Source organism: Vanellus vanellus, assembly GCF_965231255.1.
Source record: "Vanellus vanellus genome assembly, chromosome: 18".
Classification (NCBI taxonomy): domain Eukaryota; kingdom Metazoa; phylum Chordata; class Aves; order Charadriiformes; family Charadriidae; genus Vanellus; species Vanellus vanellus.
In genome coordinates this window covers 2,068,394-2,091,175 of record NC_138923.1, presented here as the reverse complement: position 1 = coordinate 2,091,175, position 22,782 = coordinate 2,068,394, and the positions used below count along the sequence as shown (strand labels likewise).

Genomic DNA, 22,782 nt, shown 5'->3' with positions numbered 1-22,782 from the left:
AGACGCATCGATTCCAAAGCCCTGACCTGCAAGATGGGAATCAAAGCGCTTTTCTTGCTCCGAAAGGGACCTCCCATTGACTGCCAGGCGAAGTTACGTTTCACTTATACACGACTACAAAGCTGATTCTTCCACTTCCAGCATCCTCAACAGCTTTGCGGTTGAATCCATTTGTGCAAACTAAAATCCCGAAGAGAGGCAAATGTGCCTGAACCCGCCTAATTTCTCCATGCACCACCCGGCCTCCTAAAAGATATTATTTCTTCCTACGTCTTTTTTCCCCTCCCTACAGCCTCAGACCATCGTCACGCCAGCAGTGCCACTACAAGAAACTTTTCAACAGCTCCTCACTGTTGGTTCTCTCTTGGCCACTTCTTTGCAGCTCCCGGTGTACGTAGACACGGGCGCGCTGCCAAGGGAAGCCGTGTGCCGGAGCCGGCGCTTTGCCAGGCAGCACGCATCAGGCAGCACTGACAACTTGCCGGTGCATCGCCAATAGCCGGTGTGGGCAGCTCTCATACTACAACTGAAGAAGAAAAGAAACTGAAGCCAGGAGGTACCTCGCTGTTAACAGTCAGAGCATTAGAGCAGAAAAAAAACAACCCAGGGATCATAGAATGGTTTAGGTTGGAAGGGACCTTGAAGATCATCTAATCCCACCCCCCTGCCCTGGCCAGGGCCACCCCCCCCCAGCCCAGGTTGCTCCCAGCCCCGTCCAACCCGGCCTTGAACACCCCCAGGGATGGGGCAGCCACAGCTCCTCGGGGCACCCTGCGCCAGGGGCTCACCGCCCGCACAGGGAAACATTTCTTCCTAATATCTCATCTAAATCTGCCCTTCTTCCAGTTTGAAGCCATTCCCCCTCGTCCTATCACGTACTTCTTGTAATAGCAGGCACAATTTCCCAGGGGACCTGTCTCATTTTAGGGCAACGTGAAAATGCAAGTGGAGTACAAAGGACAATCTCTTGTGGCAGTGCTGTATGTACACATCAGTGCTGTAGCACTCACATGGAGCGGAGGAACGGATGGGGAAAGTCTCCTGTGACCTGGTTGACACAGGGTGAACGTTACTTACTCTGGAGGAAAGCATCTCTCTGCTGAGGAAAGGCTGAGGGAGTTGGGGCTTTTCAGTCTGGAGAAGAGAAGACTGAGGGGGGATCTTATCAATGCTGATAAATCCTTCAAGGGAGGGTGCCGGGGGGATGGGAACAGGCTTTTTCCAGTGGTGCCCAGTGACAGGACAAGAGGGAACGGGCACAAACGTGACCATAGGAAGTTCCATCTCAACCTGAGGAGGGACTTCTCTCCTGTGCGGGCGGCAGAGCACTGGCACAGCTGCCCAGAGAGGGGGGGAGTCTCCCCCTCTGGAGCCATTCCAAACCCGCCTGGACGTGTCCTGTGCCACTGCTGGAGGTGCCTCTGCTCTGGCAGGGGGTGGGACTGGGGGAGCTCCAGAGGGCCCTTCCAGCCCCCACCAGTCTGGGATGCTGTGCAAGGAGGAAGAGGGGAGGCCATTTAGACACGAGGAAGGAGCATCTCAGACAGGGGGTGCACAGTGCGCTGCTGGAGCTGCACAGGCAGCTGTCCTTTGCCTCAAAGCCGCCTGGCGGTGCCGCTGGATGGAGTGTTTTCCCCGCCAGGATTAACCCCTGTCCCCAGGACAGCCACAGGGACTCCTGCCACCAAGGACAAATGACCACAAAGATCATTTTTAAATAATTTGCACCACAACCTAAATATTTGCCCAAGAAGTGCAGTCCACGTATTAACAAAAATTCTTTTCCATCATGTGTCACCCCCCAGGACAGGCGCGATTAACTAATTAATCACTTTGCAGAGAGCGCGGAAATAGCACCAACCAGTTTGAGGAAGAACTGGAAATAAGAGCCGCGCTCCATTTTCTCCCCTGCCATTGCCTCGCAACCTGACCTGAGCCAGGCACGCCACGGGCTGTCCCGCGGTGCCACTTACTGCACTACTCACCAAACTCGTGCTTGCAAGGTGCTTAAAAAGCCTCCAAAAGCAGCGCTGTGCTTCCTAAATTTCAAGCACCATCTTTTCTTTGTACAAACAATCACAAATACGTGACCAGGAAGGGGGGAGAGGAGTTACGGGCTTGAAGACACGCTTCCTTGAAATAGCAGGGCACAGCAAGCGGAGAGCACAGACGCTCTGCCAGAAGGTCTCGCAGGAAAAATCCTGCTCAGCCAGAAGCCCTCGCTTTCAGCCCCCGGGGAAACGCCGCTGGCACGCGACTCATGCGCAAACGCCAGAGCACAACTGATAAAAGAAAAATTCTTCTGCGAGACGTGCGTGTGTCTGCTCCACTCGTGCTGCCGGAGCTCCGGGTAGATACGACGCTCAGGAAGGAGCGAGCAAAGGCAGCAGGACGGTTCAGATCGAGGTGCCGGCAGGGATACAGGCCGCCCTCTGCGCTCAGCTCAGGGGGCTGAAGACAATACAATTGGGACAAAAACTGAGACTGTGCACCAATATTTTCTCCACAATCCATGTTTAACATATCAATAGGATGTTGCCTGTCAGCGTTAAGAAGAATAAACATGGTACCGTGAGCACAGAGAGAGGGGACACCCCGTTGCCAGCCCGTGGCTACGGGAGCAGCAAGGCGATGCTGCAGCCTGGTCCCACTACGCACCTCCAGTCCACCGCAGCTTCAGAAAGGATGAGAAATCACAGCACAGGTATTCAGGCGCTCCAGCAGTCGCCTCTTCTCCTATTGACTCACCGGGATGAAGGAGACCTCTCCGAACGCACCGATGAGATGTTATTTCCTTTTGTTAAAAACAAGACCAAGGCCACGGCTGCTGCAGAGCTCCAGCGTGTCTCTAACCAAAGCGGCCCCGCAGCGGGACACGCGGCTTGCTGCGCCACCTTCCCGCCTTAGTTAAGTGACAAAGTAGGTAGAAAAACAGAGAAATTGCCAAGGAGACTTTACTGAACTCCACTGGAGCCCAACAAAACTGAATTAAGGCTCCCTCCTAACCTTAAAACTCCTGAAGAAGCAAAGCTATACAAATAAAAACAGCTTTTCCTTCATGTAACAGCTTTGATTCAAAGCACGGTACGAGCACTTGTTAGAGCCCCCAGCTTAGGGGGTAAGATGACTATGTCTTTACTTTACCCATTTTAGAGGTGTGCAAAAGGGGCACATCGGGCAACCGTTCCCCCAACGCTGCTGTGAAAGCACTAGAAATAAACTGAAGGCGACTGAGCTTCCAGCCGACGGGAACGGACGGCACGTCCCAAAACACCGGCAGGTACGGCACGCGGGATCACCTGCGCAGCTTGGACCCGGATCCCAAAAAATGGGGCTGGTTACTGAATTAGTGGGTCTCAGACTCACACCCACAGCTACATTCACTGCACAACTGTCACTTGAATAACATCGGTGGTGGTGGTGGTGGTGGCATTAGGGACCTTCTCGGAGTTATGCTGGAGGTGCTCGATGTACTGGGGCAGGGGGGAAGATTAGATGTTATTTAAGCGAAGGGCTTAAGGGAAACATGAGACAAAAGTTCCTTCTTTTTTATATAAAGAAGCATTTTCTGGTACATGTTTTGTTGCTAATCCCGACGTTGAGTGGCACAGGCACTGACTCAGAAATCAAACACATCTGCTACAAGTTGCACCTCTATCATCTCCGATTTGGTACCTTCAATCTTTTACAGCTGCAACAATACATACAAACACCGCTTTGAGAACTAATCGCACTTGCATCTTTCCAATAACATCATTTCTCAGCTTCCCTGACTGTAAAACTTCCCCGTATCATAAATTTGCCAGAATATTTACAGTGATTGAGCCATCAGCTCAAACGGAAAACAGAAACCCGACCACCACGTTTCTGCTCCTGCTGTACTACTTGCACACTTCCGAGGAAGTTTCCAATCAGGACAACATTAATTAAGCCCCATTTCTAAGCTAAATAGAGGGAATAATCCCACACGACCTGGATCCCACCCCAACATCCAGCTACCAACAGGACCCATCCCAGCAGCAGCCCTGAAGGAAGCTTTCTCCCTCCCACTGCCCATTTTTAAAACCATCCCCAGTTACACATGTATCGGTCTAGAGACCTGACTTCCTCCTCTCTTCCCCCCCATTAGCAACAGCCTCGTTTCATCCTCCCACTTGACTTTGCCCTCAGATTCCCACCATCTCCTTCACCAGGAGATCAGCCACCGAGATGTCACATTAACCCCGCGCGCTCAGGGCGACACCAGCACGTTCGGCACAAAGAACAACTATTTATCACAACCCCAGTGAAACTACCTTCCTGCAGGAAAATCCAAATACAATGTCCTTGTAGCACCGATCTCGTTTCTGCTCTACGCACTAACTCTAGAACAAACTTTAAACGGTGAGATTCGTGCCTGACGCAGAAGTAAACGAACGAAAATTGTCCAGCCCTTCCGGGAGGGCTGTCAGGTCTACCCAGTGATAGGTGCAAAGGGATACAGCAGTAAGGCATCGGAGGGGAGGAAAAAAACCCAAAAAATAAAGTCAGAGTAAAAATAAATCAGAAAATGCACCAGGGTTTTGTTTTGCGACCCCACCGGCCAGCAGCTCGCTCCGGTAGGTGTGTGCAGGGGGAGGAAGGAGGGGAGAGAGACTGGGTGGCAAATGGCACCCCCCGACCCTCCCGGCCTGGGGGAGACAAACAAGATCCTGTCTCTTACGCTGAGCCAAGAAACAATTCCCTTATTTGCAAAGAAACATAATTTGTTTGGAAAACAAATATATCCTCCCTCCTTCCCCCACCCCTTTGAGAGTGAACTGTGGAAAGTCTTAGAAGGACCCTTCTTGAGCACAAAGTCTGAAAGCTGCAGAAATAAAAGCCAGAAGCACTCCTCCTTAAAGGATATCACTGTGGTTTTACTCACAACTTCTCCAATCTCCTTTTTTCTTAACGGGAAAGCTCATTGCCCAGATAAGGTTAGGCAGAGATTCCTAAAAATCACAACAACGCAAGAGCTTTGCCATCTTCCTGGGAGCAGGCGGACTTGCCAGCAGAGCATTACGGCTGCTGCACGGAAAGCATTCCCTCAAACTTGCAGCTCTCTAACACCATATACGTATTTTTTTTCCAGCTGATAAAAAGAGGTGCAAAACTAGTAACGAGTTAAATCACAACGCCGCCACCTCCTTGTTTAATTTCGTCTGTGTATCAAAGTACTGCTGTGACTAAATGAGTCTGGTGGGTTGAAGACTGGAGATTAGGACAGGACAGTCCAAATAAACCACTCGCAATCAATTTTTTTTTTTTTAAGCTATAACTTTGAAGTAGATGGCTCCCAAGCTCCTGCTGCTTGGAGGATTTAATAGCAGCCATTAAAATCTTCAACCTCCACGGCAAAGGGGAGCAAATGAGCAATTACATAGGTGCTACGGATGGGAAAAAGAAACATCAGATCATTAAGCATTCCGTGGGTGCCGAGCCACATGGACGTGGCTCTTATGTGCACGGGATGACCCGACTATTACACAACCCGCCGAGCAATTAGCATCCAGATCTGATAACGGCCACGCAGCTCCCTCCATGTTTAAGACAACTGCACTTTGAGACAGAATTTTGAACTGATGCATAAACAGGATTAATATGGCTGAGCTCTCTGGCCATACACAAGACGGTCCGTCCCTGAAGAGATCAAAGCGAAGCCTCTGAGGAGCAATTACGCTGCGGTCTGTTACCAACCATCTGCAAACAGAAAGCCCGAAGCCTTCGGTACGAGTTCAGAGCTGTGTCTCATGAGGTTTTCTCAACAAAAGCAAATACTCTGAACTCACTGTTTTATTTTTAGGACTTGGGTTTGGTTTGTTCAAACGATATACTCCAGGGCTGACCTGGATAAGACTCCAATTAGGTATCTAAACATAAGTTATCATCACCTTTTCCAAGGAAAAGCCCTCATTCCTCACCATTCTCCTTCAGCCTCTATGAAACAGCACCAAAAGTGAAACACAGAGTCGAAGGTGTAATTTTATCTTTACGGATACAGAGTTCAGATTCTTCTTTGTTATTTTAGCTCCTGGATATTGCCCTGAAATCAAATCTGCTTTTTGAAAGACAGAGGGAATCCCGGAGCCCAACTGCGTGGCTGCCACTGGAATTCACATTTCGGTTTGGTCTATCTGCACACGGCAAAGGATGCTCTGCTCCTGACGAGCACAAACACGCGGGGCACAGGCCACTTCTCATACACCTGTATGAATAATTACAAGCTCTGAAGCCCCCATGCATCAATCTGAGCTTCTAAAAGGGATATAAAAAAGAAGGATTACAACTGCACCGCGCACTGAGATACAGATCTCCAGACACAAACCATATTGCAGGTCACCAAATAGCTTCCCTTCCTCTGACACGCACCTACCCCGGCAGCAAGCTAACCGCGCGCGAAGGAGGGCGAAGACCACAGGCTGACGAACGCAAAGGTCACGAGGATTAACCTCGGGGCTGCCAACCTTCTGCCCTTCCAAATGTCAAGAGACAGATTTGGCCTGGCGTACAAAGGGATTGCTTTGACGAAAGGGAACTGGAGGAAGGAGATTGCAAGTGTTCAGGTGGGGGGTTTTTTCATGACACAAAGAAAATTCAGTCTCTTCCATATCATTTCGGTACTTCCATACTGCAGAAATGTTGCTTCATCAGCTGCTATTTGCCACTGACTGACTGCAGATGCTGGACGGGGAGCTTCATTCTTCCGTTTAAAAGAAGGGAAGAAGCATTTTTCAAGTTTCTTTCATATTTCAGTTCCAATTTATGAAACCCTTCACAGCAATATCAAGATGAGGAATGGGATCCCTTTTACAGGGCATACTCTTCAAGACCTGTCTTGCTATAGAAAAGGAAAGCAGAGTCCCCACGTGCCATCTCAGTACCTTGAGCAAGCAATCGGAGATGAAACACGAATTTCATGGATGCTGCCCCATCTTATCAGGAAGAGAGAAAAAAAAACAAGACAAAACAAAACAAAACAAAAACAAAAACCAGCAACTGCAAAAAATCCTCCCTCTTATCTTGCATAAGTAGGAATTAGGTGTGGAGTGAGTGCAAATGACCAAGACTGGCTCCCTATGGGACCACCAGACACCAAACTGGGGACAGATCTCTTGGCCAAACCCAAGCAGAGCCCAGCACCGCTGACCACCGCTTGCCACGCCACCAGGGCCACCCGAGGCCAGTGCTGGACCCGCATTAGCTCTACCAGATCACGCATCACCACGTCCAACCATTAACCTTTCCAGGACATCAGGAAAGCAAATGCACCCCCCGGCACGTGCCACGTGCTCCGTTTCAGAGGCAGCTACTCAGGGACCCGTTGGTGTCCATCAGAGCCCCTCTCCTGCACCATCTCTGCACGGCGGGAGAAGACACCAGAGCTGGCGCTGCTCAGAACTGGGCAGAGACTAAAGGCTTTGCTTGCGGGGACTCTTTGCTGCCCGGAACAGGCAAGGGCACTCCCAAACCTCCGCAGTCCCGGCAAACACATTGACCGTGTCTTGGCACCGCAGCCAGAGAGTGCGAACAGAGCCACCAGCAGCCCGGCCATTGCTCAGCCACTGCAGGCTGGAATAAAGAGTGGATTTTATCATAATTGGGCTGGATTCAAGCAAATTCCCCAGACACGTCCAACCCCTGAGACAAGAGCATAAATCCATATACATTTAGATGAAACAATACCCTCCTAAAACCCCAAACGATTCTTAATGGTAATGGTTTATTACTTCACTTCTACGTAAGTGCTTCAGAGCAATTTGTAAAGGCTGACCTGCACCGATGCCAAAGCCGAGACGGGAAACACCTCGTTTTACGAAAGGAGAATGCAAGTTATAAGCGTTTAAGCCATTTGCTCAAGCCCACGCGATGTCAGGAGCTGAACAGCAGCAAAGTGAACTCCTGACTGCCCACTCGTCGCTTCCGCTCATTAACCCCCAATAGCTGCAGTGACTCAGGACAGCACCAGCACCTCCAAGAGGCTCCTCTTGCTCTTCCGAACTATCCTATAGCCAAGGTCACAATTAACAACAATGGTTTCAGCAAGAATTTTGTTTCAAAATTTACTTTGGAACAACTGTTTTATCAGACAGCATTTTTTCAAAGAATCAGAATCTGATTTTTACGCATTTTCAAGCTGTCGGCTCTCTGTTTACAGTGAATTTTAAGCACCGTGAGACAGGTAACAAATGAAGGGGATACCTCTACCCCATTATAAACCACTGAGAGCAACCTTAAACGTTGCTATCGATAAACTATTTGTAAAATGCAGTGTGGTCCTGAAGCTCGCTGCATGACCTGAGAATTATTTCAAAGCCAAGTGCAGTTCTGTTAAAGTTGACAAATAAGGATGTTGCCCTGTACGGTAGAAGCAGTTGGCAAACTACTTTTTTTGCAATAGGTCCTTTCAGAGAGGATTTGAAAGCAAAGACCGGGCAAGGAACCAAAGGGCAGATGTAAAGACAACCCGCAGGAATGAGGGGGGAAGGAAAAGGGTGCGAAGGAACTGGGTAGTCTTCGGGCTTGGATGCGTCAGCACGGGAAAACAGAGACGTACAGGCGAACAGAGACACGGCCAGCTGGAAAAAGGGTAAAGAGACTACAAAGAATTGAGATAGGAATAGAAACATGAAGACAACATTATTAAGCAAGTTCTCGAGATGAGCAGCACTTTATTCTCCAGCAGCAGGAACTGGTAAGACCAGCAGGTTTGGGTTCCGTAGATCCCTATCCCCACACCTCGGGGTGCCCCTTATCGGACTCGGTCTCTGTAAAGTTCTGAACCCAGCAAAGGAGCTGGAAAACATTTACAGTGTTCCAACTCATGTGAGGAACATCAAGAGTCCAGGAAACTCCCATGGGATTTTCTTTCATCTCTTCTGTAATCTCTATATTGAGTAAATTTAGGATACCATAGGGAAAACCACCGCTCTGTGTTCTTTCTGAGAGGATTTTCAGCACAGGTCTCCGGAGGCACCTTCTGAACTCGGGCACCAAATTCCTTCCCTTGCTCCCCACCACTCCCCCCCCACATTCTTGCAACAGCACATCATCTCGGGGCTTGTGCTCAAGTTTGAGAGTTTAAAAAAGCAACTCTCTTCGTGCTTCCAGTTCCCACCCTGCATTTGAGGCACAGTAACTGATCCTACGAGCCCACCGCCTCCATTTATAAGTACTGCAGTGGTGGTTTTAGGACAAGATCCACACGCACACTTCTCCCACTGATGGGAGTAAAAAGTCTCATATTGTTAGTTATCCGTCTTAGCTGAGGAATAAGAATTAATCTTCCTTAACTGCTGGAACTGACTCTGAAGCACCTGCACCATAAAACTTCACGCAGTCTCCCCAGGAGCTTCTGTCGTTGCCCGCGATTGAACATCAGGGTTTCGTAACCACGCCGCCGCTATCGCCTGCACCGCAGACAATGCTGCAGCATCTGCATCCCGAGAGCAAACTGCCCATCCCGAGGCCACCACTTTGTCATTGGAACATGGGTTCCACCTCAAATTCCAGATTTTTGCTCCTCAGATGTTACATCACCCGTTCGTTGTAGACTGGGGTATGGGATGTCAGCCCCACCACTGCACCACCAGCCAGCCTGCTCCACCCCACGGTGTCCAAACCCCAGTCTTCACCCAGGAGGCTGCACTTCTATCACGCCCCAAGAAAATTCACTAAGCTGAGATGTTTTCTAGGCAGTCCTCCCTATTTTCGGGGAGCAGACATGCTTCTCTCTGCTTTTGTGGACCACGGAGCAAAAGATGACAGTCCAAAAGGGGTCTCCATCGTGAGACAACTTGCACAGCTACAGCTCCCAGTGCTCTTCTCCACAGCAGCAGTGCTGGAAACCAGACCTTCCTGCGCTGCCCTTTGACCTCAGTCTTTGGTAGAGCTAACAACAGCCCCCCAAAAGAAGAGTTTTTATTTCTAACATCCCTTCCTAGCAGCACATTGCCCCGCTAAGTCCAACTGTGGCGTTACCATGTTATGCTGCTGAGTATTTGCGCGTTCATTAGTTTTGGCAGTTTGTCAATTCTTCCATAATCAATTCAAGCAAGTGAAAGAAAACAGTGGCTTCGTAGCTTATCCCAAAAAAATGAGAATTTCACAGGGGGTGAGAGCGGAATTTCTGTTGCCTGCAGCGTATCTTCTTGCCAAACATCATGCATCATGCAATGAAGAAGCAAAGTTTCTCAGTTAAGGTGGCAAAATCCTATTAGGTAGGAAGCAGCAAGCAACTAAATAACGGGGTACCCAAAAAACATCTCCTGTCCCCAATTATCATGAGAAAAAGACAGAATTAAGAATCAGCCTGCCCTCACCCGGGATGAGACCACAAGATTTTTTGTGCATTTTAAGGTTTCTCTCCAAGTGAGGATAATAAATGAGGCAGAAAAACAAAAAAAACCTGCAAAACAAACTGGTATCTTTATTAATAATTTCTGACTCCTCACATGAGCACACTGTAAATTCAGCCTCTGCATTTATGCCAACTCTGATACCACTTAACTGCTGAGACTGTAATTAAAGTACTGCGTTACAGACCATGGAACATCAGCTACTTTGCTAAGGAAAGGCTGAGGGAGTTGGGGCTGTTTAGTCTGGAGAAAAGAAGACTGAGGGGGGATCTTATCAATGCTGATAAATCCTTCAAGGGAGGGTGCCGGGGGGATGGGAACAGGCTTTTTCCAGTGGTGCCCAGTGACAGGACAAGAGGGAACGGGCACAAACGTGACCATAGGAAGTTCCATCTCAACCTGAGGAGGGACTTCTCTCCTGTGCGGGCGGCAGAGCACTGGCACAGCTGCCCAGAGAGGGGGGGAGTCTCCCCCTCTGGAGCCATTCCAAACCCGCCTGGACGTGTCCTGTGCCAGTGCTGGAGGTGCCCCTGCTCTGGTGGGGGGTGGGACTGGGGGAGCTCCAGAGGGCCCCTCCAGCCCCCACCAGTCTGGGACGCTGTGACAGGCAGCCGGGAGCTCCACAGAAGGCTCTCTGTGTGCAAAACACTATAGTAGGAATACAATATCTTACAGCACAGCATTTACTCACTGTCAAGTGCTTTACGTGGACAGGCCAGGTCATCAGTACCCAAATTGTGCCCCTTTTTAAACCAAATGGGGCTGGGGAATCACTGCAGGCCTTGTTCGCACGCACGGGCTCCTCACCTCCCAGCCAAACTTACTGTCAGGAAAGGAATATGACCTTCTGAAGTTCTTAAAATTACTGTTTCAAGTTTTTCCTTACGTTATGTTGGGAGCTTTTCATCAATCCTTCTCCACTGTGATTGCTCAGAAACAAAGGGGCACAGTGACAGCTGGGAAACCTCTCAACGTTCCTTGTACCTGCCTCGGGAGATGCGCATGTGCATCCACCACATCCCAAACTGGGTGTGGGTACGTCCTACCTTCTCCTTGCTTGACCCGTGTACACAGGACAGCCTGAGCTGCACGTCCCTTGGTTCCTCCCAACAGCACAAGGTGGTTTGGCCCAACCCAACTCATAAGCTGAAGTCTTTGTCCCAGCGCAGACAAAGCACAAACAAATTCTGTCTTTGTGCCCTCTGGATGCACAGCAGTGCCAAGGGATCCGCGTCCGGTGGCAGAGAAGGTAAGTGTCCTGGTTTGAGGTAAAACAGAACCTGATACACAGGTTTTTACTCAGAATTGCCCAAATAAATCAGAGTTGCAGCCAACCATAATGGGTGCCGCGACAGTCAAGCTTCCTTGTTCTATTTGTCGTGGAATCGGGAGTCTTGGAGTCAAACGCTGAGGGTGCAGAGGGCAAATGTGGTCTCCTGAGAGCAGAATAATTATGAGATCCGCCTCTCGGGCGATCTTCTAGTCTTTCCATCATCAAACCAGAAGACAGAGGTGGGCTGTAACGAGCACAGAGCCTCAAGGCAGGCTCAGCGCAGCAGCCAACCAGTGACCAGGTGGTGGGTGAACCTGCAGGTTTGGCCTTCTCCAAGAGCGCAGGGTGCGAGCCCCCGGCACACGGCACAGGCTTCAGGAGCACGGACGGACAGATGAGGCAACAAGTGGGTTCATCAGACACAAATATCTCCATAACAAGAAAGGCATAACTTGCTTCTCCTATGCTGCTGCTTTTATCCTCCTTTTTCAGAGGGCCAGAGCCGAAAAAGAAGAAGAAAAGGCAGAAAACGCGTCGATGAAACAGGGTAACTGCCCAAAATGAAAAGGCGCGAGTCTGAGTCAAACCCTTAGGGTCAGCAAGAAAGCGCTGTGGAAAAGAAAAAAAAAAAAAACAAACAAACAAACTACTTGACATATCAAGAGCAGAGGTGAAATAATAAGTTCGAGGAGAAGTCTAAACGGGAAAAGGAGAAAAGAAAAGATGCCCCGACCTACAAACACCCTGCGGGAGCAGCGCCCCAGGGAAGGCGTAAACGCTGTGTCTGAAGGGAGCGGGGAGAGTCACGGCGCGCTGCGGGGCCCCGCGCACCACACAGCACGGAGCGCGCAGGACACGCGGCCACCACGAGCACCCGCTGGTGACTGTCTCGGGCCCCACGGGCATTCATTCCCGGCACGAACGTTTAGTTTAGACGGCGCATCCAAAAAAGGCAGGTAACTTCTTTTAACAATAGCTCTTTCCCTCTCAATAAGCGTATCTCATGGGCATCGTGCACTTGTATCACGTCTGTTACTGCAAATACAGAATCCCATCAAAATGACCAAACGGGAACAGGTCTTTGTGTGTTCCCGTTACGCCCATGTGGAATAGGTACGTCAGACCAAATTCCCTCCCAGAATAACGACCTTATAACCAACAACAAAGCTCGTCGTCACAATTTTGCTTAAGTCAGTCTCTTCTGAAACGCCGCGACCCATTTGTTTTCCAAAGCCTTAGGGATTCCCAGATGATTGTGTGTTAATTACTTACTCCCCATAAATTTTAGTTTTCAAACAGCTTTGCTAGGAGGAGTACAGAAAAGCCAAGGCAGGGCGGGCGGTACGTGGGCCGGCTGAAGGGCGTGGGAATGAGTCCTGGGAGGGTTTATGCCTTTGTCGCGGGATCTGATGTGTCATTATGCTTGCAGCTACCTTCCAAAGGTTATTATTTTTCCAAAGGCAAATCCCCTTTTCCTCCCCTCAAACTCCACAGTGTTTCCAACTGAAATTAAGTCAGCGCTTAACAAAAGCAAAACACTATAATTTTAGAACTGTATCACTTCGATTCGTTTTATTTTTATACTCACACGAAAAGTAAAACCTTTAGTTCCTATGAGCCTTTTGTCATGACAAACCACGAAGATAATTACTAGGAAGCTGCTCTGGTAAAACCTCCCAAACTGCCTGTCATTGGGAAGGCAGGCAAACATTCCCAAAATAACAACGGAATAACGGCTATTACTGGAGTCGCAGGACACAATACCCTTAACAGAAATACCCCCCAGCAGCACCCAGCGACCGTGAGCTCGCACCGGGGTTTGCGACCAGTATGAGTCACGCTTCGGGAACAAGGTGGGAGGTTACTTTGTGCAGTATATTATCCAAAGGCGACGCTAACTATCAAGCGTCCGTGCAGCGACCCATCCAAATATTTTTAGCTGGAATGGGCTTTAATCACAGGATGACTTTACGTACCCAGTGCCTAATCCCTTGTAGTTCCCGTCTTGGTAGAGATGGGGACCTAAGAACTTACTTTCACCTCTAAACCAAAGGCAGATATTTATTTATTTTTTTTCAACACAGTTTAGAGTAACTTCATCCTTTCCCCAATCTTCATTATATTCTCACTTCGAAAACAAATTTTTAAGAAATCCAAATCTTCCATCTAACCACAATTGAGATGACAATTCAGCTACAGAAATCGCATTCTGTGCCTTTCCACTGCAAAGACAACGCTCACACCATCCACGTGCCAGCCTGGACCCCAGAAAAAGCAATTTAGTCCGTGATATAGACAGGATTTCAGAGAAAGAAGTTGTTATCTTATTTCTCCTATCTGCCACTGAATCCTCTGGAAGTCCTCCATATTGCACGGATGCAGAAATGAGCAAATTAACGGTTAATGGGATGCGGTCACATTGCTGAACGGGTGGTGAGCATCCAGAAAACCTAAAAGCCGACACAGGAGCAGTGCAGCGGTTCAGATTTGCGGAGGAGGACAACACAGGACCAACAAACAGGCTCAGCAGTCCTGCTCTTTCTTACCTCTGCTCTTGAAACCCAGCAGGTGGTAGCTTGCAAATTAAGTAGCAGAACAAAAAAATAAATAGTTTGGCAAAAATTACAGCAGTGTTTACAGAAGGAAGAAAGGAAGGGAATGAGCAAAGTGTGCTGCCAGAAATATCGAAATGCACATATTTTAGCATGACACAGGCTTCAGCAGACACAGATATCAGATAGCTTTTAACAAAAAAAAAACAACCCACAAGTGCTTTGCATCAGTCAATCGGAAGCCTCCTGAGATCCCCAGCTGAAGCAGAAGCTCCCCTCCTCTGCTTTATTTCGCGTCTCCACAGGACAGTGCTTATCTCAAAAATGAAATACTGAAATCATCTTAGGTGAGGGAAGCGCGAAAGCAAGCAGGAGAGAGGCATCTCTGCAGACACTCAAAGAAACAGCCGCAGCGCTGTCTCAGCACCAAGTGACTAATCGGAACAACCTGTCACACAGGAGCGCTAACCTCTACCGTAATGAATGCTCCCCCCAAAGCCCGCACTGGCCCAAAGACAAAAATGTGGTATTTCCATAGATTTAAATATACAGACTATGCGCAAATTGTATTTTTCATTTTTGAGAGCTGTATTTCAAAGCACTGTTTTCAAGAAGAGCTTCAAGTACGCGGTGATGAAGGCGACAAAGACGGCGCTCTTGAGACAAAGGGCTACCAAATTCTCTGTCTGTCTCAACATAAAACTCAAAGCAAAACGAGATTCCAAAGAAAAATGTCAGTAATAATGTATTGCAAAAGCTCACTAGGAATTCAGATGGAATTCTAATGGAGTGTTCAGCACACACCTTGCCCCCACGTCTGCCAGAAGACAACGTTTCTGTAAAGCGAGGCTGTCCGCAGCGTGTGCGTACCTGGGCTTCGGTGTGATTATAAAGCAGAGAACATTCTCCTCTTAGGGGACATAATTTCTCTTGCTGCTCAAACTTTGAAGAGCTTTGAGGGCCTTTGAAATATTGTAAGCCATTTTCTAATATAAGAATCCATAGGGGAAAAAAATAATCCATTCGTGTAGGCCAACAAAGGAAAGAAGCGTCATGTTTAGTGCCCCGGTCATCTCCCGGTATGGAGCCCAACTTATGAGAGGTCTCAAGAGGTCATAAACACTCATGTTCCTTCTGCAGAAACCCCAGCACAAACCTGCACAGCAGGTAAAGTTTGTGTAACAAAAGCAACTCCTCAATGTCTCCCCCAAACGCTGCTTTACAGAATGGCGCTGGGTTTACAGCGCTCCAGTTATCCTGCAGACTGTGCCGCAGCCCAGGGACAGCAGTGCTCTGGGAGCCGGCAGCAACGCACCAGCATGCCCAGAATGAGCCACCTACCTCGCTCCTCCACCCCCAAGCACCAGCGCAATGGCATTTCCAGTCAGAACACGGGCCAGGCGAGAAAAGTCAGAGTGACGGTCCGGTGGTTTCTGGAATACACGTTCATACATCTCTATCTGCAGAAGAGAGGCAGAAGATGGTTGTTCTAAAGGCAAGCTAGAGTCTGTGCTACCAGCCAACAACATACTGCTAAAAAGTGGACGGCCGTTCTTCAAAGGAAAAGGGGGTTAATGAACTATTCAAACAGTTCTCGTGATCATATGCATCTCATACTTTTATAGTAGGTGGGAGAATTTCATCGTAGTACAGTATTTTCTTTGGAGCTGCTTCTCTTTCTTGACAAGGGTTTGAAGATACTGGGAAGCATCCCAAGTCTGCCTCTGCTTTACCTTTAGCGTGGTTTTCACAAGCACGGGGATCCTCCCAATGAAAAAAAAGGGCCAGGTTGGACAGGGCTTGGAGCAACCTGCTCTAGTGGGAGGTGTCCCTGCCCAGGGCAGGGGGGTGGAACTAGGTGATCTTTAAGGTTCCTCCCAACCCCAACCATTCTACGGTTCTATGACTCTACCGCCTGTACACGCCTATCAATATGACCCTGAGATAGTATTTACTGTCATCAGCCAAGGATGCATCCATAAATACGACATGAGCCCGTTATCCCTGTGTTTCCTACAGTAAATTGAAGCCAAACAGATTTAAAGAGAACGCTGCGTCATGGTCAGTTGCACATCAGAATATCACGTAGCGTCATTATGTCCGATTATCTTTGATATGTGGACTACAAGTGAAGTACTACAGCTAAGGGACCAGCCACCAAAGCAAGATTCTCTCACCAGCTTGGGCAGGCTTCTTTTGGAAAAGACTCTGCGTGGACAGCGGAGATGAAGATGAGCGGAACACCAGCTCCGCATGTTGAGCCATTCCACAGTTCGGGAAGGGAGAGGCCCATCCTCCTTATGGAGCAGGACAAGTTGCTTCTGGGCTCGGACCGCGGTGTTCTCCAGCATCCTCTCCAGCTACAGCACATATACACACCAAAGGAATGGGGACATCAGGTATTTACTGCTCCAGTATCAGTGTAACAGAATATGGTACTGTGAAATACATATATATATATATATATACATACGGACACACATACATCTGACCCCTATTCCCATCTGAATCTGCAGAAAACTGTGCACACTAAGAATCATCAAACAAGATTGATTTAGACAACTACGCTGTTAGCTGTGGGCTTCCACAGCATACAGAACTCCAAAATCAGACAAGGATTCAAACCCGACTAATTAAAAATGCATGCTTTCTACCTAAACCAGACTATTAGATGTACAGCACAGCCACACGCTGTTCACGCAAAATGAGATTGCTTCCCAAGTTACACTTAAGCTTACAATTGTTCAGCATGTTTTGTTCTTTCACTTCCAATCAGACCCCATTTTCCTCCTCGCATTCCTTATTTTTATTTTTTTGTTGTTTTAGGCAACTGATGGAGACCTGCTTTCGCTGCACTTCCTGCCTCCCACATACCGCCACGAAGAACAGACCCAAAGCGATACGTAAGAACGCTGCAGATGGCACCAGTCCCGGGCTCTTTGGAGGTCAGACTCGGCATTGCACAACCCTAAAAAACCCACTTCTGACCTCATTTTTAAATTTGTTGCAGAATTAATGTGCCTGGTCAAACAACATTGGTAATGAAATATCAAAAATAAAAATAGATAGTAAGGGGGGGGGGGGAAATACAGCTTACAATCTGTAATAAAATATACTAAATTATTCATACAACACAATTTATATCTACTTTTTCCTAGGCACACACCATGAATTCCATCCAGGAAGACAAGAATTTCTCTCTCTAGCTGGAGATCCTGCAAAGAAATTCTGGACGGAAAGGCAAAGCTGCAAAGCAATTTGGCTTTTGATTTACCATTGGCCAAAACGACTCTCCAGAGGAAAAGAACTTAGCTGGAAATACTTCTATATAAAACTTGCCGTTTCAGAGGATCCTCACTCAATTCTTTTTCTATTTATAATACACTTTTCTCAGGAATATTTCATTATTGATGTTTCACTGGGTATTAAACCCAGGAAAACTCATGAGTACGAAACAACCTTCTTTGATCTGCACCGTTAGCGCCGCCCATACAGGGAGGAGCGCTGCCCGCACCTCTCCCACGGTGGGTTCCTGGTCTCCCAGCCCCACGATTAAGATGCAGTCCGCCTGCCGGATGCAGCGCTGGGTCCAGGGAGTCAGGGTGCTGTCCGCCTGGTACAGCACGATGCGGTGGATATCCTCCTGCTGTCCCAGCCAGCTAGTTAGGCGGTACTCGTGGGTGCTGGGGACAGAAAAGAAAAAAAAAAAATTAACAAATTCAAACGGTTTGATATCATAGCTCCTGACAGAGTAGAGAGAAATCGTACGTGTCAAGCACAAAATCTGAAGGGCATCAAGGACCTGCATCTCTGGCTCGTCCAGTCTAGGAACCTTATCTGCCCACGTTTCCAGGCTCATGCTTTCTTTATTTCTCCATTTTTTATACCATTAGCTATATGCACAGAGGAAAGAGGATGCAGTGATGCCTCCTTCAGCAAGGCTTCCATGGCATCCCTCGGAACGAGTATACAACACCCACTTAGAGCAATCCAGCTCTTCCCATTTCACAAGTGAGAAAGTAACTATGGAAAAAAAACCACCCATATTTGAACCAAATACTCTTGAAACACTGTTGTCTCAAACACCTTGACGAGAAAGCACAATATGTGTTAGAACACAGGATTTTATTCCCCAAACTGTATATTTATAAAGCCCAGCATAATATCTCTCTGCATTTTTTGGTAAGTAATAATGAGGGCAGGTACCTATCCAGCGCAGCAGAGCCAAGTCGCTGTTTGATGTTATCACTGGTGAGCAGCAAAGCCGGACCTAGAAGAAGAGAAAGTTCCATTCAGCTCCTGCCAAACCCTGTTGATTAGATGTAGCTGTAACAAACGCAGTTCTGTGCATTTGCTTTGAAGTCTGTGATGAAGCGCAGTGATTGGAGCTGGCGTGGACGAAAGGGCTGGCACAACATCTTCACAAAGATTTTCGCACTTATCTACAATAACGGTTTCCCATTCTCCATATTCCCTGAGCTCTTACTGCGTTAGCCTCAGCCGACAAGCTCTCTTTTACCGCATTCCTCAATGTCACGGAGGAGGCCGGCCTCCACTGCCGCTGCGTTTTCACAAGTGCAACATTCAGAATATCACGTTCCTTTCCCAACCATAGAAAGCCCGGGAATTTGGTTTCAAAGAGGAAAAAAAAAAAAAAAAAAGCTATTTCACTGACCTATCAAAATACATAATTTGTTTATCCTGCACTGAACCAACTCCCCAGACGAATCCTAAAGCTCTCTATAGTACTACCGCCTCTTACTCAACACGCCGACAAGAATCTATACCGCTACCGAGCCCAAGCAGAAAGAGACTCCCAAATCTGCAGGGCACGGTCCCATTCACACCACTCCCGCTACTGGGACAGGCGCATGCACACATCTGGCAACAACACGATACCAGAGGTGAACTTTGGCGCACATAAAGTTTCTGGCAGGCACTTTAGTCTGTTTTTCTTATTAACAATTCCACTTCATCAGCAGCGATACCCGCCGTATGCGGTGGAGGTTGCAGGATAACTGCAGCTAAATACAAAAAAGCAAAGGAAAGAAAACTTGTGGGATTAACCTCATACATAAAGAAAAGACTGTCTGTCTCATATTGAGAAAGAAACGCCCACTTACAAAACACGAAAGAGCAGTTGCTTTGTATTAATGTTTTCATAATGTAATCTTTCATTTTTTCATTAATAAGAACTGAAATTTATGTACGAAATAACAAAACACTTAATTATGCGAGGTCTCTCAAGGCATTAATAAAGCAGCATGGCTTAATGTGGTTAGTAAAAACCACGGAGCCATGAACGAACACCACGGTAAAAGGTCGCAATTTCACACTCGTGTGCTGAAAGAGCCGAAGCAGTACGGTGCCCGGAGACGGCACCCCGACCCCAGGGCCACCTCGCTCCCCCCAACGCGCGGTTCCTTCTGCAAACGCTGCTCTCTGCTTTAACATACTTCAGTGTTAGACTTGAAAAGAACACCGAAGTATGATTTTTCATCTTGTATCTTCCAACATCCAAAGAAGGTTTGCTCTTTGTTACCCTGATGATGAAGGAAGAGCAAACAAAAAGGGACAAAAATATCCCGTAAGTTGAGACCAAAAGGTAAAAAGTGAAAGCTGGTAAGAAAGCACGGAAAAGAGGATGACTTGAGAGTAGACCTTCATTTCCTCATCCTCCAGTGAAGTTCATGGTAGTTGGTTCCTATGAAAGCACCGGGCCCAAAGCAGAGGGAATTGGTTCCGAAGCATTTTTTCCCCGGAGCGTTTGGAAAGCAGGACCGGTTTGAGCCACCGCTCACTCCCGCATCCGCTGCTCCTCCCTTTGTGCTGCCTGAACCCTCTGTCTGCAGGGAACAGACCCAACGCTTGCGGCGGTTTCTACCACTTCATTTTGCACACTGGGAGACTCTCTGCTCCGGTCCAGCGTTCCGCCCCTCGGCCGGCCGGGCTAGCGCAACTCCGCATCAGGTAACGGGATTCAGAGGGGTGGCCCAGAGGAAATACCCGTGACATCGCGCGCTATGAAGACAGCGAGGGAGAGAGGGCAGGTCAACTTTGAAAGACCGTTCAAGAGCAAAGTTATCATTTGTGTTCATTAACGCGTCAAAGTTCTCAGCAAACCAGAAATGATATGTAGCCCAAATACCCTTCCAGGATACGTGACTTACGAAGCTTTATGACAGCGGTGGAAGTTTAGTAGGCAAAGATGAACAGCCAGGAATGCAAAACGAGCTGCGGTAATACAATAAAAATGTCAGGTAAGAGAGACTAACGAGGAGGGAACAGCGTGCTCCACTTCTGCGTTCGCCTGGTGCCTCCCCGCAGCCGGTCGCTGAGATCCAGCAACGGCAGCACAGCAGCCCGAGTGCCCTCTGATGCACCACGCTGCCCGTCTGACGCACCGGGGGCACATACCCTAAGGGGAAACCATTAAACCCAGTGACAGCCAACCAGGAACACCTGTTACAGAAGGCGAGAGGCAGATTTTGTAGTCTCGTGTCATGGTTGAACCCCAGCCGGCAGCCAGGACCACGCAGCCGCTCCCGCAGTTCTCCCCCCGCAGGGCAGGGAGAAGAGGGAGAAAAGGAAGGGAAAGGGAAGGGGAAAAAACCTCGGGGGGTGAGATACAAATGGTTTAATAGAACAATAACAGAAAAATAGAACAATAATAATGATGGTAAAGGAATATACAAGATAAAGTAATGCAACCCAAGTCACTCTCACCACCCAGTGAGCTGGTTGCCCAACTCGTCCTGAGCAGGGATTGCGGATTCCTCCCCTCTTCCCGCCAGCCCCCATGTCTACACTGAGCATGGTGTCTGTGGTACAAAATATTCCACCTGCCGTTCTGTTGTTCTGTCTATGCTCCTTCCCAGCTTCCATGGGAAGCTGAGAAAAAGTCCTTGACTAGTATAAACATCACCTAGCAACAACTAAAACAATATGCATTATTGACAGTCCCTTCATACCAAATCTGAAACACAGCAACCACTAGGAAGAAAATTAACTCTATCCCAGCTGAAACCAGGACAGTTAGTCAAGGTGATGGCTACTTCACATCCCCACCAAGTATCAGAAGAGCCTTGGAGAGGCACATTACTTCAGAAGACACGTCCACTCACTTCACTTCTGCATGTGGACAAGAAGCCGTTCCCAGTACATGACACAAACACACGTGTGTGCAGACACGGCTGTGCCAGCTCGGGAGGGGTCTGCCCAGCATCCCCCCCATGCACCGTGGCACAGGACAAAGATGCACAGACCCTTATTCATCCCCAGCACAGAACACAGTGATGCTTCCAACTGAACCAACTCTGTTTTGCTTCAGAAATAACAACCATCTGCTCTACACTTCCAATTTCTAGCAAGTTCCCAATTAACCAACCATTAAATCACCCTCCATTAATGTGATCAAGAACACCAACATATGCGTTTTCAAGAGCTTAAAACAGAATGACCAAAAGCGTTATTTAAACTAAACTGCTGCGAGCAACGAAGCAATACAAACGATTCTCAGGCGCGCACCCCTCGCACACCCACACCAGCAGGCAGGAGTGTGCAACGCCACACATCCTCACGGTTACACGCCATCACCTGGTGACACTCACACCCGACATCAGCCTCGCAGGCAACTTACAGCTGCTCTTGCCATCGTGAAACCATCCCTCCACCCTCGAGCAGCCGCCCGCAGCCTTCTGTGACTCTTATCTTTCCGCAGAATCAGCCACGGGGTGCGTAGCTCAAAGTTAAGACCGCAGGAGAGGTGATATGAGGTAACATTAAATATTTATCTAAGCGAACAGCAGCAGATTGCTGGGGAAGAGTATCAGAGCGAGGAAAACTTAACGACAATCTCCGAGCCTCCGGCTATTCGCAGTTCATGAATTCCTCAAGCCAGAGGTGGTGACTTTTAGTAGCCCCGGAGGGATTTGTTCTTTCAGCAAACTGGCTGGGATTCTGAATCTCAGCTTTTATGTCTTTTAGGTGAGAAAACATGGCATGGCAGCGGTCTTACCCCCAGGCACAGAGGATCATGATTCATGGGGAAACCTCATGAGGCATCTAAATTGGTACTGTAGAGCCGTCTGCTCACTACAGAACTACAATCCCGTGAAAGAGAAGTGAGGGAAAAGAAATGCTGGCAAATATCAGTCTAGTTCATTTCATTTTTTAAGAATATAAGGTACTCAAGAAAAGGTTGAGACAGCCCTGCAGCAAGGCTTCCAGCTCAAATCCTGCCCCAGTGAAGAGACAGAACCATCGCACTGGAGACGTAACTCTCATTCTTGCCAGAGATGAGCATGGTATTCACTCCTCCCCCCCCCCCGAATCATAGAATGGTTTAGGTTGGAAGGGACCTTAAAGACCATCCAGTGCCACCCCCCTGCCCTGGGCAGGGACACCTCCCCCCAGCCCAGGTTGCTCCCAGCCCCGTCCAACCCGGCCTTGAAGGGGATGCCTCCAGGGATGGGGCAGCCACAGCCTCTTGGGGCAACCTGCGCCAGGGGCTCACCGCCCACACAGGGAAACATTTCTTCCTAATATCTCATCTAAAATTCCCCTCTTCCAGTTTGAAGCC

At 48.4% G+C, this 22,782-nt stretch overlaps 1 protein-coding gene across 2 annotated transcripts in view; it reads right to left on the bottom strand.

Annotated features, from left to right (window-relative positions):
• Window positions 1-22,782, bottom strand: part of PNPLA7 (patatin like domain 7, lysophospholipase) — a 137,035-nt gene that overhangs the window by 42,945 nt on the left and 71,308 nt on the right. For both annotated transcript variants that reach the window (XM_082492495.1, XM_082492496.1), the window contains exons 22-25: window positions 18,408-18,471; window positions 17,716-17,884; window positions 16,379-16,561; window positions 15,543-15,661 (exon numbers count right to left, since the gene is read on the bottom strand). In XM_082492495.1, the coding sequence (XP_082348621.1) occupies window positions 15,543-15,661; window positions 16,379-16,561; window positions 17,716-17,884; window positions 18,408-18,471 (535 nt within the window). The remainder of the gene's footprint in view (window positions 1-15,542; window positions 15,662-16,378; window positions 16,562-17,715; window positions 17,885-18,407; window positions 18,472-22,782) is intronic.